Below are 26,779 nucleotides of genomic sequence, written 5' to 3'. Positions count from 1 at the left end.
GGCATAGGAAGATGCTTAATGTTTCTTAAACAAAGTGATGCTGGCTCAGTATTTTTATGTGTAAGAGTCTTGCTTAAACCTCACCATCTGCTGTTCCGTGGATGAGAAGATAGTCTACATTTCTGAAATATTCTGCTCTTGCCATCACAGTTGAATTCTGGAAAAGAGGAAAAATTAACATTTTAGTTGCTGCAAAGTTCTAATAGAAAACTAGCTAAATCATTGTGCAATGGACTTCGCACCAATACTGAAATTATGTATTGCTTTGGTTGATAAATATTTAAGAGTCAGAGCAACACATTTTCATCATCATTTGCATTACTTCCATCTGATTCTTAGTTTGAAAAACTGAAAGTTTATGTGTCATATGTTACATATGAGTGAGACCTTAGGCATAAATGATGCCCGCTCAAGCTGTGTAGGCGTTGGGGGTGGGGATGGGAGATGAGAAAAGGGAGGTTAGGGAAAGGAGGATGGCGAAAGAATAGAATCCCCCAAGAGTAACGTTTCATTCTAGTGATGCGTTCCAGTTTAACAAAAGATCATAATTTTTGCCTGGGGATCCAGAACTGATTCTGCAAAACTCTGAATCACTGTTTTAGAATGACTTAACACATTCGAAATACATTAGTGGCCTAGATACAATGGGAAACGCTTACTTTATAGTGCGCGAGATTATCATCCTTTGTCGGGAGGCCCATGAATCGCTCTGTGTAGATGGATGCTGTGAAAAGACGCCCGTGTGTGTTATTTCCACTTTCTAGATGTCACTTCACAACCTTACGAAACTCCTACATTAGCTACAGTGCCCCAGTCCTCCCATGGGGAGCCTTTGAGGCGAGCTCTTGTTTTCCTTGCTATCATGCGTGGCCTCAAGGAAGGTGTCCTTTCCGTAACTCACTGAGGCCCGAGAAACAATGCAAAAAAAAATATTTATGGAAACATGAGCGCCTAAGAGTTTCCTTTCACAGGCTGCTCTTAAGCCTTTCCATGTACTCTCCTTGGGGGAGTGTCGAGATGGAAACCGCCTCATTTTATTTTAAACTAAAGTGCAAAATCCACCACCTCTGGTCCCTTCACTGGTGTCTTATTGCATCTGGGATGACAACGTGTCTCCCAGATTTGCTCGACTCAACATCATGAGCACATACTCAAACACACAAACGCATACCTTTCTGAATAAAGAAAGATCTTTTGTAAGGCATGAATGTCTCATTTTTACTCCAGCATGAGAAAGAGAGTCTAGAAGCTCTTTAAATTTTTGTTTTTGCATGGTTATTAGAGTTACTGTCAAATAAGCATTCTGCATTGAGGTTAATCACGGAAACAGGCACACACAGGAATGGATACGTTTCAATTACACGCACGTGCACGCCCACACACGTATTTTTTTTCTCTTGACTTGTGAAGTAAAGGAGCTGTGCTCCACACTGTAGTGTGAAGGTGAATTCCTTGGCCCCCAGCCTGACTTTGCAAAAGATTTGCTTAAAAGCTGTCATTGCTGGAGTTATGTGCCTTCAACAACAGAGTTAGCTCTGGTGTTAAAGATTTGCTTTAACAGGGACTCAAAGTTTCTGGGAAAAAAATAAGATATATCGGATTTCTGAAGAATCCTTCCTCTTGTGATCTTGAAGAGATCTTCTGAACCACTAAAGGTGGTCAGAGCAAAATAATAATGAGTTATAGGAACAGCCTCGTTTATAGATTATATTTTTCCCCAGTGATGCTGGGGTGAACTTTAACTACATAATTTGTTTTCCTAGCAACCTCAAATACAGAGTAATTACGTGTTAAATGTTTTCACGGCAATGTTTATGAAATGTTTCCATACCGTAATATTCCCAGCTGGAGACGGGAGCCACTGCTATCCCACATTTGAAAAGACCCGTTCCGGATGCAAGGGCCAGGGATGAAACATAACCTCCGTAGGACTGTAGAGACATTGTTATTGGTCAGCTCCGAATGCATGCGCAGAAGCTTCTCTGCTGTTATTAAAGCTAACCTACTCACAATAAAGATGTGGGGGGGGAGCTGGGGGTATGCATAGAGTAGATTAAATGCTCACCTTGCACCCCAGCGGCAAGCACCACTAAAAATTTTATCTCTGATAATAACAGACTCCCTGAGAACAGGGTAGGCAAAGTTTAGGAGAAATATGTCATTAGGAGAATGTGTCTATAAAAGCACAAAACAAATTGTCTGTTTAGATCTTTCTAACTAGGACTTTGTTAGAAAGAAAAAAACAACAACAAACAAACAAACAAAAAACCAAGTTTCTTCTTGAAAGAGATGCACAGAAAAAGAGAATAGTTTCCAAATGCAAAGGTGAGATGCTTTCTGCAGTTTATGAGAGGCCCATGAGGCAGAATTCGCAGCTATGTTTTTACCTCGTTCATTAACAGGGCATGACTGGAGTTTGTGCTGTTTTAAGGCATTCTAACACAGCAACTAAAAGAAGGAAAATTGCTGGTGTCCTTCAAGCCCTTCTATTTCTAACAAATTTCACAGAAAAGTAAAGAAATGCTAAAGGAGACTCGGGGCAGAGCTGGGAGTACTTTAGGTCTCACAGAGTTCTTTCTCCAAGGAATCGGTGGGGGGAGCAGTTCAGGAACAGCTCTGTGCCAGAATGTGTATGTGGCTTAGCGAGCAAAAGAAGAAATGAATAGGACATCACAAGGGGGTTTTTATTTCCTTTTGGAAAGCAAATCTTGCCTGTACAGATAAGTTTGGACAAGTTGCTAGTACTGGGTACATGGTCTAAGTGGACCTCTAAAAGATGGACAAAAACCAAGGCACACAGGAGATTAGAAAGTCATTCCCTGTGCTTTTGTGGGCCCCAAGGCAGGGACATCTGTCCTCATCACATGGGACCTTGTGACTTTCCCTCTGCAGTCGTGCAAATCATGCCTCCTCCTAAGCTGTTAGTCTTTAGAGAGGGGTGGGGACAGAGAAGGGAGACTGGAGCGAAGAGGGGCAAGTGGCCCATTCTTCACCCATGAAATATAAGGCGTGGAAGACGAGCTAAGAATCTCGTTGAATTTAACAGTTAAATGAAGAATCCTCTAAGTGGTTTGTGGTTTTGTGTTTCCATCTCTGGGGAATTTTGTGGAGGGCCTTTGGCTGCAAAACACAGAATAAAATAGGCTACTCCAATTATACCATGGCCTCTTTTTATTATATTTGGAGGAGAACTAAGCTAGGTTTTAATAGGGGAAAATATATTTTAAAAGCAAAAGGAACATTTGGGTTTTAAAATCACTTTGGTAAGTGAAATTTTCTATAGGATTCGAAATTTCACTTATGAAAATAATTTGCTTTAATTAGTAGGACAGCAAGAACCCGCTCCTGGATGGAAAGGATTTCTTCCCTCTGTAATTTCAATTTCAAATGAAAGCTGAGTAAACTTGAGAGCTTCATCAAACACTATTGATTATGATTTTATTGGAAATGAGTATTTACTAAAACAATAACGTTGGATGCGGACTCTCCTCTCCACGTTTGAGAGCAGAGAATAACACAGCATGGCATTGAAATGCCTACTCCGTATCAAAACCTTCTCGAACGTTTGCGTTCAGAACCTCGGGCATTATTAATATGTACTAACTCGGGAGTGTGTTATAGCACTATGTTTAAATAGCTATTTTCTGTTTTAAGGGTAGAATACCAATATTGTCCAGGAATTAGTAATAGCAAAAATCTTACTGTATACAGAGCACAGCTAGAGAAATTTAGGCCTTAAGTGCCCGGGTGGCTTGGAAAAACTATTCCCACTGTACAAATGAAGAGCGGAGAAAAAAAAAAAAAACATTGACTTTCTCTGTCCTCTCAGCAGTGGGTCTCCTAGGCAGAGTGGGTGGCTTCTGTAAGAAAAGAACCCACAGAGCAGATTGGCCAAGGGAATTCTAGAATTGTGTCCTTTGCACTGAGATGCCTTGCCATTTTGTTTAAATGAAGTATGCTTTTAAAATCATTCCTGGAAGGGCACGGAATTTTAAATCAGGGGTATGGGTGTTCTTATTTAAGCCATCATACATTTTGGAACATTTTTTTTTCCCTACCAGCAATAACAATAACTAGCTAACACTTGTCTGGCCCAGGAGTTCACTGCGATGCTCTTTGAGGTTCCTCACCATCTGTCCCATCCTTACCCATCCAGCCCCCCATCTCTGCTTTGCCTTTCTTCCACTTTGTTCCTTGGATCTCTCGTTGTTCTTTGAACTCTGGCAACGGCGACTGACCTGAGGACATTTGCCAATCCTGTGACTTCCTGTGTGGCCAGCTCTTTCCCCAGGAAGTGCCTGCCCTCAGCCGCCTTGTTCACTCTTCTTCAGGTCATGGCTCAAATGTGACTTCCAAAGACCTCTGCAGCCATTTTGTTTCAAATCATGCATGCATACTAGCCCTTCATTATGCTCCTTCCTTCTTCTATTCCGCATGTTTTAGATAGCTCTTACCATCGCTCAACATTTTGTATTGTACTCATTTACTTTTCTTCCTTTCTCTCCCACTATTCTCCAACTTCATCAGTAGAGACTTTTGCTTGTTTTGCCTATGGATCTATTCCCAATACTGGAAAAAAATGGCCTTATAAACAGGAGGGATGTTTATACATATATTTACTAAAAGTACAATTCCACTGTTACCTCCTGTAATCCCCGTGGAGACCAGGGGGAGATTGTTGATGCATTTCATAATGGAGTAGCTATACCTCAGAACTCATAGTGAATTCATGGTGGTGGCGGAGTCAGTAAAAAGCAGAGTTAGGGCTCAAACCTAGATGACCTGTCTAATAAACCCATAACATTTCCTGTCTTCCCACACCAGAGCGACTTCTTCTGGAAGAAATAATATAGTCTAACGTGCTCTCTCATTAGAAGTGTATTCATCCTACATTTACATCCTTCTCACATAGCAATTCAAATTGCTTATAATTAGTCACTGCAAGAGAAAGGAACTAAGATTAAATAATGAACTGATGCTTATTCAACACCACCTGGCTAGGTCTATACTAACAAAGCAACGCCTGAAAATGTAGCTTCTTTTTCTAATAGTTTAGGCAAAGCTCTCTCTGCTCCTGAACAGTAAGAATAGTGCTTCAATTTTTCATTGCATTCAACATTTTAAGACTACTGATGTTATAAGCTTTTGTATGCAGTGTTGAGCATTTCAACCTCACCCTGTTCTCTATTCCACATGCTAATAGCCTTTCTTCAGAGCAAAACCCTAATGTGTCTCTAAGGACTGCCAAATGTCCCAAGGGCAAAATCACTTCTTAACCACCATGATAGAGGCATAACATATTTAACAACCACCTAAAATGAGGGTTATAAATCTTTGGTTACATAATCCAGTTCATAAAAAGTGGTGTTGAAAGTGCCTCTCTTTCTGTCTTTAAGTCCATATCTTGGAAGAAAATATAGGATTTGAAGCTTATTTACAAACCAGTTGTAAATTGTATTTGCTGGGTTGGCCATGACCTATTTGACAAGCCGCAGAATACTTAATATTACCTAGGAAAAGATACCTTCCTTGCTGATATGGAACATTAACACTCAACCCTTTGTCTTATTAGTCTGCAAGGAAAAAGGCTATGGCCTCTTCCCAGTGCCTGCCTCTCCAGCTAACTGTAGGCCTTTGCAATTTGTGCCCACTTTTATCATTTCAGCCCCCTTTTCTATCCTCAGAGTGCCTTCTAGTCTATGACATTATCTTTCTAAGACACCTATACAGGGGTGTTAATAACGACAACAGCTCTTCTCATAGAGATATCCACGAAATCATATTTTTTAATACTATCAATATGTGCTTATGGAAAGAGAAGGCATCAACAATTGTGAAATAAAGTATTATTTTGTGCTAGACTAAAAAGTTTAACAATTCTTTACTTATCTTTCATGGATACTAAACACACTACTCTTAATAAACGTCTATTTCCCAAACTGTTGGACTATAGACTATTTTCCTGGAAAAAAATCTCCTGGTATGAGTGGGACAATTTTGGGGAGAACATTAAGGTATAGGATTAATTTTGAGACCCATTTCACTCTCTAGGCATCCTCAAGAGAATGTGGCTAAGAAGGTCAAAGGGTGGATTCTGCTTCTGTTGCCTTGCTAAATGGACACGTTATCTGACTTTGCTTTAAAAATGATGTTTATGCCCACACATTAGCACTGCTCCCTGTGGTTTGTCATAAAAGCCACTTTTGCAGTGGGCAATAATTAATGAGGAGACTCCTGAGAATAAGTCCTCAAAATAAGGGCAAGTAAGTGACATTTATCACTTCCTTCAAGGCTCAGAGAACTCTGTAGACTGGATGAGAAGACAGAAAGAATTTAAGAGACCAAAGGCAGAAAAAAGTTGTTGATGTGGACGTTGTGTTCATGGACTCAAAGTAACTGCAGTTAACCTGAACAAGATCTGCACAAGATCAGGTTTGTCAGCATTTTCATCATACATGGAGAGGGATTCAGAAAACCTCACTCTCTGTGGGGTGATTGGCAGTTAATAACTGCTGGGGGAGGAGAGTCATTTATTTAGTGGTATAGTCACTGAAATATTGCCCATGTTATATCCTAGTGTCCATAACTCATGCTAGTGCTACAACCTTAATAAAAATCAGTAAGTCAAAAACAAAAACAAACAAAAAAAAGAATAACACCAAAGGAAAAAACCCAATAAGCAAAAACATCTCAAAGATCATGCAAGTATGAGGAGGGCTTGCTGGGAAAAGGTTTTGGAGGCAGATGGTAGGAATAGAGAGAGGGTAATAAAGGGTGTAAATGACCAAAGTTCATATATGAACATTGGTCATATACATATATAGTGAGTGTGTATGTATGTGTGTATTATATATATATGTATGTATGTAATATACTATATGCATATATATACAATTGTGAAGCACTAAAAAACAAAAATATTAGAATGGCAATATTTCAAATAACATTGGAGTTTGTGCGGCCTAACCAAAGTTGTTAGTTAAGAAACAATTAAAATTACTTAATTAGAAACTGCCCAGCCTGAGAGCATAGACCAGAGGCATCAGCATTTCCTGGAATCTGCTCAGAAATGGAATCTCTGAGCTCAAATAGACTCTCTGGTGGTAAGGAACTGGACACTGTGTTTTAACAAGTTTTTTTGGGGGGGTGATACACACCTTACATTAGAGAAGTTCTGGTTTAATGACACATGAAGAAATTGAAATCAAATAAGGTCATTGCAGATGGCAGTCACTACTTAGCCATTAGAAGTGGAAAAAGAATTCACTAATCAATAGAATGTTGAGCTCAGAGAGATTAAAGATAGGAAGTAACTCTTATGAGCTTTCTAATTTGGGTGACTCGGTAGATGAGGGTCTTCAGTGATGATGAGGGCTTGTTTTAAGATTAGCTTGGAGTAAATGAAACTTGAAGCCCATGAATGTCATCTCCTGAAGGAGAGATGCCTGGTAAGCCGCTGAAGTATAAGACTCAGAAGAGAAGTGAGTACAAATGGCCAGCCATCATCTTTGAAACCACAGAGTTTGCTTCAATGGTTTACAAAATATTGCTGTATGGGTTACGGTCATGCTCAGAAACATACTAACATTTAAGGAACTTATAGACTGCAGTGGTCTCAGAGGCACAAAATGTAAAAAGCCACACACATTGCCTTACATGTGGCCTAAAAGGTCCTGGTTACTTCATGACCTACTTCTGACATAGCTCCAAACTTCTATTCATGATTCTTTAGACTTTCAAAGTTGAACATGTTCTTGATCAACTCAAACATGCGTCTTTGCTTTATCAAGACCAGGATAAATGTGGTCTTCACATTCTCAAATGCTCGTTTACTAAGCTATTTTTGCCCATCAAAGACTCTGACTCACTTCTGACGTCTCTATTAGCTCTCACAGGCACAATTAACCTCTTTTCTTTCTGTTGTTTTGTACGATGAGTTACAAACCATTGCCTTTCCACTCTTTTCCCTTATGAGTATCAAATCTATAACTTATTCACCCTTTTGTTCATAAAGAACCTAGCATGAGGGCTGAGGATGTGATTCTGTTGGTATACGGCTTGCCTAGAATGTGTGAAGACTAAGTTAGATCTCTTAAGACCACAAAAAAGTGGGGAAAGTAGTGCACGTCTGTCATCCCAGCACTTGGGAGGTACAGTCAGGATGATCAGAAGTTCCAGGTCATTCTCAGATATATAGGCAGTTGCAAGTAAAGCTGAGATGGATGAGGCTATGTCTGCAAAAAAGAAAATAAATTGCTTTACATAAGACCTAGTTGAGATACAATGGAAATTTACAAGGATGAAGGGATAGATGAATCAGAGATCAGAAATATGGGCTATTAAGAATGGAGTTGTGTGCAAAACTTGAAGAACAGGTACAAAAGGAGATGTAGTATTATATCTTTTTGCACCTTGTTTTCTCTAGCTGACTGGGGGCTACTTCAGCATGGCAGGCAATCTACTCATTGCTGCCTCCTTTTGAACATGCTCACAGTCTGCTTCATGGTAACTGCCATGCGAGAACGTAAGCAGTGCAGGGAGACGGACAGATTTATGTCTTTGACGGCATGGACACAATCCCGTAGGGCAAGAGTCTCTTACTGAAGGATTCGGGGCTGATACGGATGTACTGTGGGGTGATGTGTGGGTTTTCAATCATCCCACATAGAAGAGTCTCTACCGAACTAATCCATAACCATATTCTATAAATGAAACTGAAAGTTCTAACTTATGGTTACTCAGAGCCTGCAGCAAAATCAAAGCACAGTTCTAAGCAAAATGCTAATGATTTTGTACAGTATTTGCTTAAAATGAGACTCTGTCTAAGACTGACCTTAGGAATTTCACAAAAATGGGTGGTAGGAAAGATCTTATCCGAAATATTCCCCTATAAAAATATTTCACTTGTTTTTACCCATTTGAATCCCAACTCTGTTTAGATACATAACGTTAGATAGTTTTGAGAAGGACAAATTGGCTTGAAATAACAACTTTCTCCAAATTCCTAACTCTTTTTTCATCTGGCCACTGAGCTGGGAGTTCAGCTGGATCCTGCAGGTCCCTCTCCACGTGTGTCTCATTCCCTCTATCTTGTGCAGGCCTCTCTCAGAGAAATCAGCCAAGAAAAACAACCCAAGCTCACCCGACCACAAACTGACTTTCAAATGTACAAATTCAGATCAAAAGGTAAAGCAGGCAAACTTCTTTGAAGAGTAATTATCATAATTTGTAATGGGCAAACCTAAACTCTTTTCACTATTTCTCTAGAGTGTCTTCACCAGTGACTTCACGACTCACAACTAATCACTTCTGCCACTCATTTTTGTGTTTATTTTCAATAAATACATCACTCCTCAAACATGGGAGAGAGTTCCATATCCATAACCAATACCTGGGTACCCAAAAAATGCTTCTCTTCAAATTAGCAGAAGTTCATATTGGGTCTACTAGGAGAATCTGATTGTCCAAAAAGAGAAAAATGTCTAACAGCCCTGGTAGGACTACACTGAGCTAAATAAAATGTACTGAAAGTTTCTATAATTTCATACTTTAACTCAGCTTTTCATTAAAAATGAAATATAAAACATACAATAGCTATTAAATTCAAAATTAGAGAGGCAGTCAAACCTTTGATAGGCATAGCTCAGTTTGGTATGTTATAATTCAGCACCAAAAATTAAGTAAAAATATGTCAATTATGAGTTCATTTGTTATACAAAGAAGAAATTGAATTAAAGAAAGGAACAAACACTTAAAACCACCACTTCAGGGCTGATATTATCCAAATTGACTGTTTCTATTGACAGATTAAATTATGTTGCAACACTGACATTTCATGAAAAACCTTCTAAGCGAACACTTCAGAAAACGAGGATTACCAAACTGAATAACAGGCAGGGAACTTATAAAACAACTCACCCAGCCCCATATGGCTATTCTTTTTTCATCAATGAAACCCATTTCTATGAATTTTCTAAAGTGAAAGAAACAAATTTTTAGAATTTTAATTGTGTACACATGACATTTACTTCATTATACAAGCATATTTAATCCAAAGATTTAATAGAAACGCTTCATTTCTTTGTTTAAACACGTGCATAATAAGGCTGCATTTACAAATAAGTAAAATAAAAGTATCATGTTTTCTGCAGAGAATAAAAGGATCATCTTAGGCTCTGTTCTTTATCTGCAGCGATCCCAGTGCCCTCAGGAGATTAAACCTTGTTTGAACCTTTTTTTTTTTTTTTTTTTTTTTTTAATCAAAGCCTGTCCTCAGATTGCCTCATTAGAACACAATGGCTCCACTAAGGAGTACCAAATTTCCCAAATCCTTGGGTCTTGGAAGGATTTTTGTTTCGTTTTGATTCAATTTTTAATACATTTGTATCACCTTATTTGCTTAGTTGTTGATACTCATTTTGATGTTAAGTCCTATTCAGAGGACAAAAAAAAAAAAAAAAAAAAAAACAACCATCCTTCTTGACATTCATAAACAGGAGTCTCCAATTTACCATTGTATGGACAATTATGTATTGAAATTAGGAACAATTAAAATGTTGAATTGATTTGCTTGGCTCCATCCCATTTCCAAGAAGTTTTGAAAACATTCTTTTCCTCGGGAATAATGAACTCTAAGAAAAACAACCTTTAAAAGTCCCAGGAAACATCTAGTCAACACAAAGCAAGGCATGCTGGTCACTTGTACCTCAATTCCCCAGTATAAAAGAGAAAATGAGATTTCTTTGGGGGAATAGGTTGATATGGCCTCAATGCCAGTTTGGAGACGGGGGGGGGCGGGGGGGATGGAAGGAGTGATGGGAGTGGGCGGGCTCTAGAGAATGACACAGCGGGGGGGGGGGGGGGGGGGGGGGGGGGGGGGGGGGGGGGGGAGGGGGGGCGCGGGGAGGGGGGGGGGGGGGGGGGGGGGGGGGGGGGAAGGGAACCCAGAGACAGCCCCAGAAAATACAGTGGCGTGGCCTCTGGTTTCTGTTAATGGCTTTCTCGTCTGTTCTCCAGAAGTAGAGAACAAGTGTGTTTTGTTAGTTGAATAATGGGTTCTCCTTTCCTCTTGTTGTTCTGGGCATGGAACCCAGGTCTTTAGGTATCCTATGCTAGCTCCCTACCTCTGAGTTCTTTTTGCTAGCTCTGTAGAGTTACTTAAAGGGATTTTATAGCAACCATTTTTCTCATTGCATCGACTCAGCATGCACGTTTCTGACGAATTGAGGAGTTGGGCAAATGCCCGGGACAAACAGATGGGAAGAGGCCCCGTTAGTCACAGCTTACCCGACACGAATTCTGAAGGACACTGAGTGTACAGGGAAGAAACGGAGTAGCAAATGGAAAATTGCTACCTGAGTGGAAGCTGATCAAGGGAAAGCGAGCAAGTACGCAAAAATATGTGGCCCTCCAGCCATTCTCACGCAAATTTCAAAACCCAAATGAGGGACGAGAAGGTTCACTTTCTTGTTTTTTTTTAAAAAAAAAATATATATATATATATATAGTTCCGCTACTGGTGTTGGAAGACGGTCCTTAGCCATAAAATCGCTCAGGATTTTATGATCTCCCAGAAGCTAACAATCATTCTGCCTTGCATCTGGGGCACAAAGCAAATAACAGGTGATCCATGGGAGCAGGAAATTCTTATCCGTGCCCTTCCTAGGTGTATTCTGAAAGGCTGACATTTACAGGAAATGATAGGAGCAGTGCTTAACCTGGAAATGAAACATTAACACTTAATGTGGCAGGACTAGGTTAAAGGTTAGCTAGATAACACGCGCCTTTTGAGATCAACAGGGCTCTGTAAATTTCACTTCCAAAATCTGAAAAGCTTCCTGGAAGGTTATCAGAAAGAACTGATAATATGCTATTATCAGCACAGTCCTAGAAACACATCTTAGAGGTTGAACTGAACTTCCATTTTTTTCCCCCCACATGAAAAGGACTCTCAGCTAAGTCATCTTGAATCCTAGGGACCAATTTTACTATTTGAGAAACTTTCTCTTTGACACTGTCTATAAGTGTGACGATATATTTTTCTCATGTAATTTTTCATCATTAACCCTTAAATTACATAAAATTAGAACTATGAGGATATAAACAATGCCAAAAAGACTCCAAATATGTGGAGCTGACCCTATATTTTCAAAAATTTTATGATTTTCTTTTATGTAACATTTTCCAAGGAGTCTGAGGAAGTCATCTTCCTTCTTCACCAGAGCTTGTCTTTAGAAGCATTCTCACGCACAGACAAGCTGTGAGGTCGTATTTGTCATATCTTCCTCCATTTTTCATTTTGTTTAAACTTATAACTTGGCTTGGCTCATATTTGCTGCTGTCTCAAGCACACATACATGGTTTTTCTGTTCATAATTCACCTATGTCAATTTTATAAGAGATTCAAAAAAACATTTCATTTTTGGGGTTATTTGACAGTGGCAGTCAAGGGCTTACAAACCCATTTCCTCGGGTCTGGGTTTGGTGTGTGATTTCTAAAACACTTAGAGAGAGAGAAGGAGTTGGGTCATCCTTGGGGTCATTATTTTCTCCTCCTTAACTTTTCCTTTTTTTAGGGATCGGGTTCAAAGGCCTCCTTTACATGTTCACGAGACCGAGATTTCAAGCAAAGCCAAGGCCAGAGCTGGAACTCTCTCTACTGTAGGATTTGTTGCTTGAACTGGCCATGTAGCCACTCTGTTCACTGAGGAGTTTGCTCAAAGTTTCATCTATAAGTAGTGCTGTCCCCATAGAATGCAGGCCATTTGTCCACGCTTACCAGATTATAAATGCATTGAAAGTCAGGACTGCAAGTTGCGCCGTTTTATATAGAATGTAGTGTAAAAATTTGGGGTGCCATTGTTAAAGAGCTGAACACATGGGTGGCTGTATGCTCACCCTATTTCAGGGAAGCTTTCCCCAGGTTCTGATTGAGAAAAAAAGTTCAGGGAAGGTAATGGCTACCAGTGTCTACCTCTGGCACATCTGCGATTAAGTACCAAAGACAAGTTGGTATTAATGCAAAACTGATAGAAGGTAAAACCTGTGGCTCTGTGTTCTCTATAGTGAATGCTAGAAATAAGAATTTTCATTAAGATCTTTGCATGGGCTTCAGATCTATGCTTTTACTTCCCTCAATAGAGGAAATTAAGAATTCCTTTTTTTTTCTGAGTACTGTATTTGTGATGGTAAATCAATGCCTTAAGTACCATGACGTATTTTGTTGGTGGTGGACTATATGATTATGATTATTTTAAGCCAAAGCCAAAACAAGCACCCTTCTAGGCCTATCCATCCTAAGAGACAGTTAAAGAAGAAACAATGATTTGTAATTTTTATCTCCATGCCTTTGGGAAGTCTTTGGTTTATATTTCCTTGGTGTTTTTCATCGTTTTAAATATTAATAGATAATGCCCTAGATGCACCTCTAACAAAACACCTGAAGAATGAAAGCTAGAACGCTGACAAATGTGCTCATACTCTTGACAGGACACACCATTGTCTGGAAAAGCTAAGCTGAGGATTTAGCTCAGTGGGTTAGTGACTGATTAATATTTACAAGGTCCTGGTCTTGGAGTCCAGTGCTGCAAAAATAAAAACAAACATACAAAAGCAAAATACAAAGTTCTCTGTTACCCCAGAGGAGTTCATTTTGAATCATTTCTCCACTGGACAAAGTTTTTCCAAATAAATTAATAGTAAAAATGTCAAAAATCTGGATCAGTGAGAATCAGGCAGCCTCCAAGAAGTGAGGGGCTAATTATAGATTTTGGTTTAAAAGTTTAGTCATTAATTTACTCTATTTTATTACAATTGAATGCTTTAATTGAACATTTTATCGGTGCATAAATGACTAGTCATTGAAAGGAAGAAACATTGGAATCTATGAGTCATGACTGCCTTTCTATTCTTAAAATTAGTTACATATGAGTCTAAACTTTTCTGCTCTGATTAGAGTCAGAAATACAGAAACAGGTGCTGTCTGGGTCTTTATCCTAGCTTTTAAATATAATCTCTTTTGCATATGTTGATCAATATTGCTAATAACAATAGCGCTAAGGGGGATAACAGAAATATTCTTATTGAATTTTCTAAATTGCTCTTTCTTCCGAATAGGTGGTCAATCATAAATTGTTGCATGGACAAAATCATCTGTGTCTATGAATGCTATCAGCCAGTTAGCCCATCGCTTTTAGACTGATAAGCTCTTACACTCTTCCCCGCCTGCTCACATTATAGCAATGGGAGTCTGGGGAAAACCCTGTATAGTGTCCCCAGGGCAGCAGCAGTTTTCCCGACATCCTTTGCTATTCAAGAAAGACGGTGGGATCATAAACCGTGGTTCGAAATCTGGCTGGGGTTGAAGGGGAGGGCAGAGGTAGGGAGGGGAGCAGAGAGAAATGCAGAGCTCAATTAAAAAAAAAAGAAATCTGGCTGGAGGAGAAGAAATTAGATCTGCCTTCCTTCCAAATGCTCTTATAATAATATTTCTATTATATCAAAACAGGAGCTTTTTGTCAAAGGAAAATTGGCATATACCTTCATGCTAGCATAGCACAAATTGACAGCAAGTTTTATCACAAGTGAATTCCCAACACCTAGAACTTGTAGCGCGATGAAAATCTGATCCGTTTCTAAACTAAAGAGTAGGACCAACAATGACTGAATACCTTTGGATATTTGATTTCCTGAAGATTATTGCTAAAGTTATGTAATATTTTTCTTTTCGCTTTTCCGAATGTGAGCCATGAGAATAAATAAAAGTGCTTTGGAATGTTTCACATCTATCCAGCATTTTTTTCTGCACGTTTATTAGCCCCTTTCAGTGAACAACTTTCCCTATATTTGGTCCAAAAGATCCGTTTATAACCAATAATCATTTCAGGAAACTGGACCAAAAAAAAAAAAACCAGCACAAAAAATGGAAGCCATTAGGAATTGAAAACATGGTTAGGTGTATAGCTCAGTGGGAGGACACACCTACCGTGCTCAGGGGCCCCAGTTTGAACTACACTAGTGTTTGTGCCTCATCTGTTGTGTGTGGACAGCTTGATGGAGCGGCGCTCACCTGACAGCGGTGATCTGGTCCTCCACTTCATACACACCCAGCTTTCGATACACCGCATACAGGAACTTGTCACCTTGAAAAGCAGTGCCTCGGCCATCCACCAAGGCAACAACTATCCCCTCCTTACTTGCAAGATAAGTTATCCAATGAACAGCAAAGACAGACTTGACACTCTGGCTGCAGGGACCTCCATACCTAAAGGAAAAATACAAAATAATTTCTGAATTCTTTATAAAATTCAGTTTCCCACCACAGACTAGAACTGACTCTGGCAATTCCCAGACCAATTATGTGATAAAAATTCCAATATCAATAACAGAGCTGGCTCTAAGTCAAGAGGAGATCAGGCTTCCCCAGAGGTTTGCTACAAGGAAGTTGTTTTGGGACACAGCCTCTCCTATTCCCCAAAACGGATACATCTAGGGTTGGCATTTCAAGGAATATGTGTGGGTTTTTCGTCATTTCTGCCACCTGCCACTTGCTAAAAGCAGACATAAGATACACTAAAAAAACTGCATGGTGTTTTAAGCAAGTTGTGTGTAGGTCAGCCCTGATTTTGGGTGTGATTCCACTAAATGTATTCCATTCCTTTATTTCATTTCTAACTCAATTACATAAGATGTTAAGATGATTTACACTCTTTTTTTTTTTTTTTTGGCTGCAGTCTCTCTATCTCAAAGGTATTCTGACACATTCGGCAATTTGCCATCGCAAGGAAATTCAACACAACAAATGCAGGCAATTCCATCTCAAATCTCAAAACTCCCTCGATCTATTTTAAATAACCATATTTTATTTACTCTGATTAGCTGGGGGAATATATAAAAACAGCATCAATAGGAACTGTTACCAAGGAGAATGGTTCATTCTATTTCATAAGTGTGTATTTCATCCAGCATATTTTCAGTAAATAGCTTTTACGCTAAAGAAAATATTACATACACTTGGATTAGCAAAGGGTACTTCTTTGATCTGTCAAACTGAGGAGGAAGAATCATCTTGTACCATAAAGCTTTGGAAACAGAAAAAGAGAGAATAATTATTCCTTCACAAGTATATTATTCTTTGACCATACACATCATAAAAGCAACCCATACCAGGTAAATCATTAAGAATTAAGAACATGTTTTATATTGACTTTATCAGATATTTCAGGAATAATTTGCAAATGACTATAAATCTCAAAATACTTTTCATTCTAGAATCATCTATTCTAAAATTAAAATTAGATAATCTCTGTATTTAAAAATGTCAGTGTTGAGAGGGAGCTATGAAAAAGTAGATGATCAACTGTATGTATAATCATATTCTAATGTTTAACAAAGCTAAATATTGTTACAGAAACGTTATTTTAAATGAGAGCTTAGAGCACACGGCTTGGACTATAACATTTACTTGGTAATTTTTTCTAAGTGAGAGAAGTGTTCATTTTCACATCTCTACGTGAGAAGTTTTTAAAAGGTCTTACTTATTTCACCGTCATCAAGCTTCTTAATTTCCTCTGTAGGCAGCTGGATATTTCTCAGGGCATTTTCCAATTCCTTGTTTTCTTCCAGTATTTGGATTTCTTTAAAAACATATAATGTTCGGCATTAGTTAGTAGTATTTATACAAATAATTTCTTTAAATTCCTTCAGCTTATACGGACAATGCTGGAGTAACTGGGCAAGGGTCTTTCAGGTAGCTCATCTTGGCATTCATAATGAGCTGTCTGTGCACTGCGTCCGAGTTAGGACATCACACTTCCATCAGTGACCTTCAGTGATCCTTACAGCAGCTATCATTTCCAACATTTTGCTGGGCAGTGGAGGTGCATGCCTTTAATTCCAGCACTCAGGAGGTTGAGGCTGCCGAATCTCTGTGAGTTTGAGGCCAGCCTGGTCTACAGAGTGAGTTCCAGAACAACCAGGACTACACACAGAGAACCCTGTCTCAGAACACCAATCAACCAAAACCAACCAACCAATCAAACATGCAAACCAAAAGCCTATTTCCAATGTTTTGAGCAGAAACATAAGAGCAACAATACTAATTTGACCATGTTTTCCCACATCCAACTGTCCTTTTTCAGTGTGAAGCCATGGAGCTGAATAGGTAACATTGCTTTAAAATTTTAGTTGACTAAAAGGAGGAAATATAATAACCAGATACTTGATTTATCTAGGTGAAATGGTGTTCTAACTGCAAGGCTAATGTATTCAGTATGAGGAGTTAACATTGTTTCTGAGACTTGTGTTTGTATTTAACCTTTCCTCGTTATATTTGATTAATATAGAAATTTCTCTTTTTTGAAAGCAAATTGCTATATACACAATTCTTAAAATCTTTTCCCCCAAATTGTCACATATCTCAGTCAAAAAACACTACACAGTATTGAACTGTCTCATACCTGATCAACAACCTCAAAGCTGCTGTTCATTGTCAAGAGTAGTGCATCCTACCTATAATTTCAATGTTTGAGAGGCTGTGAGTTCAAGGTTCACTTGGCTCACACAGAAGTGAGTTTGAGATTAGCCTGGTCAACAGCCTAAAAGGCCCTCCCTCAGAACAAAACAAAAGTTTCTGTTCTACTTGAGCTCAGTTATATTTCCACACTCTAATGTTTCATACTGAGTAAATTAGTTGATCCTCTGAACGTTACATATTGGCAATACATGTAAATGGGTTTATATTAAGGAAGCTTTTAAAACTAAGTTTTAATTTGATACTAGCATCTTCGTGAGAAAAATTATGCTTTCATACAATATGTAGAGTTAAATTTTCTGTGAAAGGGAGAAGTGGATTACTTGTGAGATATGGTAATTGCTACAAAATAAATCCTGAAGATTTTTGTTTATATTCGTTTTTGAAAAGTGGTCACCGAAGATAGTGAACTAGAGACTTATATCTACTCTGTTTGCCAAACCACTTCCCATATCGCTCTCTGTTTTCGTATGCTCGTGGTGTTTCGTTCCAAAACGTGTTATATTTAATCTTAGCACACATAGAAATGCTTTGGGTATGATTTATATAAAAGACATAATAAGTTCCACATTAGCATTGAGTAACCCACCAGAAAAGAAATACTTGTGACCTACTAGAAGTTAAAAACTCACAAAGATTAAATGCACAAATCTAAGTGAATCCAGCTTCTTCCTTCCTTCATGTGAAGTCTGTACATGGAGTTCTCCCAGAAGGGGTGAACCCTGTATGACGCAAGGGTATAGAGTGGTTGATGGACTCATAGATTGTTATTCTTGTCATCTGACTACAGGATGGAAATATAAGGTGTTATCCTATTCTATGATTTTTTTAACTCTATTGCCTTTCTGTCAATTATTGAACCTTTTAATTTTATGACTTAATGAAGTGCCAGGTTTGATTGGAGAGCTAATCAATACTTCTGTAGTTAGAGTTGTATTCTTCCGAATAGTGAACATGAAGTTGTTGTATCTATTAAAAAAGAAATAGAATTTTCTGGGCTGTGGTAAGAGTGAGAGGTGACGTCGGGATTTCTCTACGGGGCTGTGCTGTATGAGCCATCAGTTTGTAAGGGGCGGGACAGCCTGGAACATATTCTTTCTTCCCGTTGCTTGTCCTTGTATATTTACTACTCCTCGAGCCTCCTGGGGGTCTAGCATCAGTTATGGTTATGTCTCCATATGTTTGTAGATACTTTTGAATGACAAAACTGAGTTGTATTTTAAAAGTGATAGATCTTATATTTGCTTTTTGCTTGTCGTATAAAAATGCTGTATTTCATATTAATTAATTTTTGTGGAGAATCTGTGGAAATTTTTGAGGTCATTCAGTTACTTAATTTAATGAGAACCTGAAATGCCCAAAGCAACTAACTTCAAATTGTCCCTCAGTGGTTAAGTGTCAGCACCTCTGGGTTCCCATAGTATCTGATTCAAATAGAATCTGCTGTTTTCAAATGACTTTTTTCTTGGCAAAGGAAATGAAGTTCATTGTTTTCCCTAAGATTTTCAAACATTCATAAAACTACCACTAAACCCTTCTTCCTTTCCCATGACAAGAGACTACTCTCTTCATGTATTCCTGGACCCTTCCCAATTTCTCAGGAATTTTCTTATTCTATTTCTTGGGTCAAATATAATGCAGTTAATGTAGCGAAAGCTAGTCTGGAACTTCTGATTCTCCTCTCTCTCTCTCTCTCTCTCTCTCTCTCTCTCTCTCTCTTGTGTTGAGTTTACAGACACATGCTATGTGCTGTGCCTAGCATTCTTTAAGCCCCTTTAGCCTCATAATTTCTTCAATTAGACTTCAATAAATACTTATCATCTTCAGAACATTAACTTTTCCCAACTAGTATCCAACTTTTCTATTCTCTTCAAAGACATGTGCAGTAAAAGCTCTGGTGGCTTTGCCCAAACAAACAAACACCCACTAAATTTCCTATACAGGTGCAACTTCACTTTAATCTCATCAGTTTCTTCACTCTTCTCTAGAAATTGCCCCTAAAAAGTAATTGTCCCTGTGTCTTCTTTGTCACTTGTATGCCAGTGTCTTCTTGAGACCGCTCTTCAGTGAGTGGCAAACTTGTGCTGTTTTGGAAGGCTGTAGAACATTCAGGAGGGCTGGAGAGATGACTCAGCAGTTAAGAGCACTGCCTGCTCTTCCAAAGATCCTAAGTTCAATTCCCAGCAGCCAAATGGTGGCTCACAACCATCTGTCATGAGATCTGGTGGCCTCTTGAAGAGAAGACCTGGTCAGTCATCCTCATCGGCTTAGACCATGAAGCCCAATACGTACAAGATCAACAGAACCGCCATATATGGACTGCCCATGCAAGCTTCAGCATTGCTAGGGCATAAATCTCACTTTTTCATTCAGAACATTCAGGAGGTAGAGGCTGTTTAGTCACTGAGAGACTCATCTCTGCCTTTCTTGCTCTTTCTCTGCTCCCGGACTACAGGTATAACTGGGCCAGCTGCCTCAGGATCCTTCCACCATGCTTTCTAAGCATTATGGACTGTGTCCTTCAAGCTGCTTCTTACAGGGATTCAATTGGAACAATGGGAAAAGTAACTAATACAGTGTGGAAGAATACTGTTCTCATTAGACAAGTTGGTGGATCTGTTCTCTGAAAGAATTTGAGTGGTTTCTTGAATTAGAAAATATAAAAATATATATGATGCATATAGAGAGTGGTGTAATAAAACTTCAAAAGCATTAAAAAGATTAGTATCTGCCTAGAATATAACAAGAACATCAAGAAAAAATGCTAGGATATAGAACTTCATTTTATGGAGGAAAGGAAGAGAAGTTATATTTTAGAGTGGTCATAAGATGGACTTTAAATATCTATGGAGATTTCCATTAAAACAAAAACTTCAGGACTTGAAAGTAGTATTGCTTCAAAGTATTGTTCCCTGAATGTTGAATATGTCTAATTAACAAATTTAATCTGTTGTGCATCAAACCATTTTGTTATTAGACACAAGGTTAAAACAACTTCAAAATGAAACTAAATCCACTGTCCTACTTCTTAATTCCCGGCCTCTTCCACACGTCTTCATTTTCACCTCTTCTTGAGCCATTAACCTGACACAAACCTAATCCCCAAGCAGTGTCCTGACTTGTCAGCCGGGCTGTCCAGGGACAGCTACAGGCGTGAGTGCTGAAGGAAAAAGCATCTGCTTGCCCCTCATCACCCCTGCTCGCCAGCAACTCTGATCTTTTGGTGTTTAATTTAATGGCCAATCAGAGGGTAATATGGATCCATCAGGAAGAACAGTTGAATAACCCCGTGGAAAGGAAAACTGCCCATGTGAACTGTGAATGGCTTTAACCGTCATCACGAATTCAAGGTAGAGGAGAATTCTGATGACAGCCGTCAAAATGGAAAACATCCCCAAATTCCAGGGATTTCACACATGGCAACAATGGGATATAGCTGTTAACTCAATGCAAAACAAACGGCAGTGCTGGCATGGCAATCCTTTCTGCTCTGAACTGAATTGAAGAAGTAATGTTTGGATTCTTTTGCCAGTATGGGGGTGATGCAATAAGAATATTATGAAGAAGAAGTAGATGGAGGAGGAAAAGGAGGAGGAAAAGAAGAAGAAAAAGAAAAGAAGAAAAAGAAGAAGAGGAAGAGAAAGGAGGAGGAGGAGAGAAGAAGGAGAAGGAGAAGGAGAAGGAGAAGGAGAAGGAGAAGAAGAAGAAGAAGAAGAAGAAGAAGAAGAAGAAGAAGAAGAAGAAGAAGAAGAAGAAGAAGAAGCAGCAGCAGCAGCAGCTCCTTGAAAAGCAGGAATTCTTTTTTTGTTTTTTGAGGAGAAAGAGAATGTGTAAATATTCTTTCTGATTCTAATCTTCTGCGGTTTTAGAAGGTCGGGGGAGGAGAGAACCGATCTCTGTGGTGCGATTTCTATTATGTCACATTGCCTCTGCCAATAAGTACCAAGCTTTAAGTGATCAGGTTTAATCCAAGCAACATCTGAATCTGTGGAATAATACACTTTATGATGACAACGTGGCTTTACAATTCCTCATCTCAAGGTGGTCCAACTGACTATGCCCACTGCAGTGGCTCATGGTAGACAGACAACTCAGGATATCTTTGGAGTGGGGAGAGTACCTTGGTCTGTTCTGCCGTCGTGGAGGGTAGAAATGGGGAGGCCAGGGCCTGTGTACAAGGATGGAAACAAAAATGTGACTACTTTTAAAAATAACATTTCACTTTCAGCCAGGATTGCTTGTAGGCCAGTGCCAACACATGTTTTAATTCTTCAGTGACTTTTTTTTTTATCCACAGAGAAGCAAGCATTTTAAGTTACATTTAAACAACATGCATCATATCAAAACCCAATCAAAGAACAGATGTGAGAAAAGTCTTACCTGTGCTGCAGCCTTGCTAGGAGTAAACCTGGATGGTGAAAACCTAATTAATTACACAGGAAAACCTCAGAAGCTGCAAATGGCCTTCTGGGAAGCTGTCACCCGGTGTTGGACAAGTTTTAGCTGTGCATTATCAAGCGACCTTCATCAGCCCCTAGGTTGTATTTCTGTTGAATGTTGAGTTCATTTGGCGGGTAAATCTAACACCTTTTAACCTTGTGATTATTACATGTAGAATTCATCTTGCATAGACTGTATTTCCTTCTCTAACATGCTGTTTTAGGTCACATTTTTGGGACTTGTAATTTGTGGCGTGAGGAGGGGCCATATTGAGATGATGCTTGAAGGGTTAAAGAAGGAAGGATGGGGTCATGAGGGAAGGTAGGTTTTAACGTCTGTTACAGAGACTCGAGCCAAGCATCCAGCAAGCTATGGAGCATGCAGCACTGTCATAACAGGACAACACGATAGGTCCTTGTCTCCCAGCACAGAGCACAACCATTAGATATGGCCTGTGACTAAATCAGTCTCCAGACTGGGGGTGCAAGCTGTCAGCTAACAGCATCTTTCATAATGACCGATACATTCATCCTTAAGATGGACACTCTGTCTGGACATCATGTCTTACCGTGTTTTGCAAAATTTAGCTTCTCTATGTAGAAACTGGCCATTTTAACAACATATAAACAAACAAACAAACATGCTATCACTCATCTGAAGTGTGGAGTAAATTAATAAGCAGAGTACACTTTTTTGTTTTTTATTTATTTATTTATTTATTTTTGAGACAGGGTTTCTCTGTGGTTTTGGAGCCTGTCCTGGAACTAGCTCTTGTAGACTAGGCTGGTCTTGAACTCACAGAGATCCGCCTGCCTCTGCCTCCCTAGAGCTGGGATTAAAGGCGTGTGCCACCACTGCCCGGCTCAGAGTACACTTTTAAAGAGTGCATTTACTGAGGGACTCAGTGGATTAAAAAGCAACACGCATAGTTGGGTCGCTGCTCTTGCATTCCAAATACTTCCTTCTGCTTTAAGGGAGCCCCATTAGAATTGTGTCCCTGGCCTTAAATAAAGCAGAAGAGGGACTTCTCTGAGTTCTTAGGAGACCTGCTTATGAATGGGGCCTTCTGGCTGGTTCCTGGCAGCTTTCTCCCTGTGGAAAACATGCTTCTGATTTATTCCGTAGAGCTCTAAGTGCCAAGCCCCATGGGCGAATCCTGGAACTCTACAACGGTACCCATGTTTGTACAACTGTAATTTGGGGGGGGGGCTGTGTTAGAAGGCACACAGTTTACCTCTGTCACATTCTCTGACTAGACTTTATAAATAATAAAGCTAATATTTTGATTTCCGCCCTTCCTTCTTAGTATAACTAGAGACAAGAGGGAAGAGATTTTTATTTTGGCTTTCTTAAAAACCAGCAGTCCTTCTGTGACAGCCGAGAGTGTTTGAGAAAGAATATAACTGAAAAACTTTTCCTGAGACTCATTGTTGCTTCAAAGCTATCAAAAGGGACACACATGCATATTACATTTGGGGCTAGAATCTAAGGAGACAAGGCAGTTTAAATCGCTCTGCTTTAACATATTAGCATCCATCATACGGAATTTTCATGGGCATATGCTTCCAGTAGTGAAAGCCCACAATTTTATTTTAATCTTAAACTAAGAGACAAATCAATGACGGGCTGTCCATGACCCAGCAGGATGAGGACATAGCCCAGAGACATGGCATCAATGCCTAAAATTCCTATTTTGTGCTGGTTTTGTCCCGCGTTATCGATACGGTTTTTTACCTGCATTAATCCTGTCTTCCAGGGTTCAAGTTCAACAGCCCTTTGGAGAGTTTGAAAGTTACATAATGAGGCGTTACTCTTAGCCCTGAAGAGAAAGATTTCAAGGTTTTTCCTATGATGGTGCAATGACTCATTTTACTGGAGCTTCAAAAACACCAGACGATGTGATGCTTCCCACACAGTGTATTTTTTGCTAAATGGGAAATTACCATACTGCCGAGGAAGAGTGAGTGGTAGAAAAGTCAGGCGATTCAAGTTCTAGAAAGGACTCTTCCACCAACTTTTGATGAGGGTTTAGTCTTTGGTTCCTTATCTATACTTCAGTGAACATTTAGGTTCAAGTAGATACTAGAGAGAAAGCGATACAAAATGTGTTAGCATGCTTTTCCCAAGGGATGTATCACGTTATTCAAATACAGAGTGCATAGCGCTATAAATGCATGTATGTTAATGCGACACTCTTGCCTTTATCAGCAAATAGCATAGCAAAAAAAAAAAAAACAACTATCTTGGTAGAGTTTGCAAAAGACAGTCATCCTTTTGCTGCTCCACGATGCCTATGTGTAATGTATTAGACACTTGTCTTCCAGTTATGAGTGGCATGACTAAAAAGATGAGCCCAGCCAGCCTTCCAGGAGAGAGAGAGAGAGAGAAACAGATGCTCCAGCATCCTTAGTTCAAGGATGCTGTGTGCCTGACATGTAAGCTTTTGATACATGTTACATAAATATAGCGTTTGGGTTGGGAAATGTTGCATATAACTTGAGAGGGACATTTAATGTTTACCTTTAAATGCCATCATCACAATCAGCACATATGGCCATGAACAACAATCTCTTGACATTTCAAAGATGCCACTGACCAAACATTTTATGGAAGTGTTATTTCAAACTGACATCTTGTGACATCTTGAAGGGAGCATTCAGGTTAAAATGGTTATTCATGCCTACACAGTCAAATGAGCCGTGGCTCGGGTTCTAGAGCCAGGTTGTTGGATTAAGGGACGTGACATATCGTTAATTCTTGTTCGTGATACAGGAAACCCACAGGAGGTCTCTGCAGCTGAGTAGAGATCTCAGTTGATAAAAGGTTCCATTGTTCTCTAAGTCACCCTACCTGCACAGGAGTAATTGGTATCAGGAATAGGTGGAGAAAGGCGTGCACTTTGTTGAATTTCCTGCCAAGTGTGCTACCCACTTCCCTAAAATAGGGTTCGCTGGTGTGACAATTCAGCAATTATAGAATTAGAGATTCTACTAAACCCTCAGTAGTCATCGATTCCATTGGTTTATAGTGTTATCTTAACTTGTATTTCTTGTTATTTATTCAAGATAACATGTGAATAAAATCAACTTATCTAGACAGCAAATAATTTGTAAAATGTAACCGTGGTCTAAACAGCTAGGAGATGCTTTCTGTGTTGCTCTACAGTGGTTCATTTGTTAATATTTGAATGAATTACTCAACTGCCTTCCAACTTTTGAGAGGAAGGAAAGAATGACAAAGATTTATTTTCTGTCCTCATTTGATACTAGACTTGGAAGGATAATTTGTCTTCACCGTGCTGATCTCGGGTTTCTGGGTCACTGTTCTTTGTTACTTTTCCCACAAATGAGGCCCAAGCAGAACAACCACTTTATCAGAAAAAAAAAAAAAAAAACGCTTCTGTTTTGACATTTCTCCTTCTGTACCTATCTGGTAGATGGTGTCTGCATGTGACGTCATAGTGATGTGGAACGTGGCATCTAAGAGAGAGAAGATGAGAGGCAGCCAACTCTTGCTTCAGCCCTGACGATTCCCCAACAGAGCTACGCACCTTAGCTGGTTGCTCAGTTTCCTTGAACACAAACAAGCAAGGATAATTTTCCTATGCTGTTCATTCCCCCAAGCCTTAGGCATTCGATAAGATCCATGTAGATAGCAGGTTCTCAAAAGATGAAAAGCTTCACGCAATCAGATGGCGTGACAAGGATGATGACAATGGCAGTGGGCATGGCGATGCTTATGTTAGGTCCGGCACCTACCGTAGCAGACGAGAGCATAGTACTTGGCGTCGTAGCTGAAACTTGCTGTGTAATATTGGCACCTTTCTTTCCTTAGATGGCAAGTAACACACTTCTTGCTCGGAGGAGAGTTTCCAATGCTAATTCTAGAAGGAAATGAAAATAAAGCTAAGCTGAAAATTTTGAGATTGTATTTATCAAAATGTACTACTCCATGTAAAGTGACTAATTTACATATTGACATCAAACCCACTCTATTTTTCTGTTGCCAATATCATTTAAAGTAGAGGGGAATCACAGTGTTTTGATGTAGCTTGATTTTTGATCCATTTTTGCCTGAAGAGGCACAGGATTCGAGGGAGAAGCCCTCTGTGGTTTTCCCGAAGTGGGAGAGCTGTACAACACTCGCGATGGGAGTAGGGTAGTGGTTTCTCATAGCCATTAATTGCTTATGAAGTAGTTGGAGATCTCCCACCCCCCTCCTCCTCTCTTTTTACTCCACATCAAAGCATCCAAAGGAACCTGGGAGCATTACCAAGAAGGGGTCTCTATTCTTTCCTATGTTTGAAACGGGACTTTTAGTAAATGTGGAAATAAGAAGCCACATTCTATCTTCCTCCTGAACTTTTCATCCTTTCAATGGGACATGGGGGCTTTTGGGAGCTCTGTCTGAAGACATTGCCCTTCCATCCCTCACTGGTCAAGCTGCAACTTTCTCTCCTCCATGTCCCCACACTGTGGTTCTGGAATGGAGTCGTTAGTTTCAGTAAATAATAGATTTCTGAACTTCTCATCAAACACTTCATCAGAATCCCTTCTTGGGGATACTCGATGGTGTTCTGCCAAGGGTCAGGCTGTGTCCGAGCCCATTCTGGCTGCCAGGGTGAGCTCTGCTACCTCCCAAGTCTTTCTCTTCCTTCTCCCTGAGATTGCCTTGAGCATGACAGTGGGGGTCTAGAGACATGGCTGTTTTCAAAGAAGGAGGATTCCCAACTGAAAGGTAAATGTGTATCCAGGTGTGAAAGAGGACGATGAATAACAAGGGGTTTTTTATGTTTGTTTTTGATTTTTT

General features: G+C 39.5%; 2 protein-coding genes across 2 annotated transcripts in view; one reads left to right on the top strand and one right to left on the bottom strand.

Annotated features, from left to right (window-relative positions):
• The window catches only part of Gca (grancalcin), a 325,199-nt gene that overhangs the window by 145,894 nt on the left and 152,526 nt on the right, over nucleotides 1-26,779 (top strand). The gene's annotated exons all lie outside the window — the stretch shown is intronic.
• Nucleotides 1-26,779, bottom strand: part of Fap (fibroblast activation protein alpha) — a 65,431-nt gene that overhangs the window by 1,966 nt on the left and 36,686 nt on the right. The window contains exons 16-24 of the mRNA XM_050122464.1: nucleotides 25,729-25,853; nucleotides 21,651-21,698; nucleotides 16,536-16,634; nucleotides 16,010-16,079; nucleotides 15,068-15,262; nucleotides 9,919-9,973; nucleotides 1,832-1,931; nucleotides 660-724; nucleotides 85-157 (exon numbers count right to left, since the gene is read on the bottom strand). Of these exons, the coding sequence (XP_049978421.1) occupies nucleotides 85-157; nucleotides 660-724; nucleotides 1,832-1,931; nucleotides 9,919-9,973; nucleotides 15,068-15,262; nucleotides 16,010-16,079; nucleotides 16,536-16,634; nucleotides 21,651-21,698; nucleotides 25,729-25,853 (830 nt within the window). The remainder of the gene's footprint in view (nucleotides 1-84; nucleotides 158-659; nucleotides 725-1,831; nucleotides 1,932-9,918; nucleotides 9,974-15,067; nucleotides 15,263-16,009; nucleotides 16,080-16,535; nucleotides 16,635-21,650; nucleotides 21,699-25,728; nucleotides 25,854-26,779) is intronic.

This window comes from Alexandromys fortis, unplaced genomic scaffold, assembly GCF_014885135.2.
Source record: "Alexandromys fortis isolate MF-2015 unplaced genomic scaffold, M_Fortis_MF-2015_v1.1 scaffold_8_9099976_23576923, whole genome shotgun sequence".
In the NCBI taxonomy this organism is placed as follows: Eukaryota; Metazoa; Chordata; class Mammalia; order Rodentia; family Cricetidae; genus Alexandromys; species Alexandromys fortis.
This window is presented reverse-complemented; position numbering and strand designations above follow the sequence as displayed.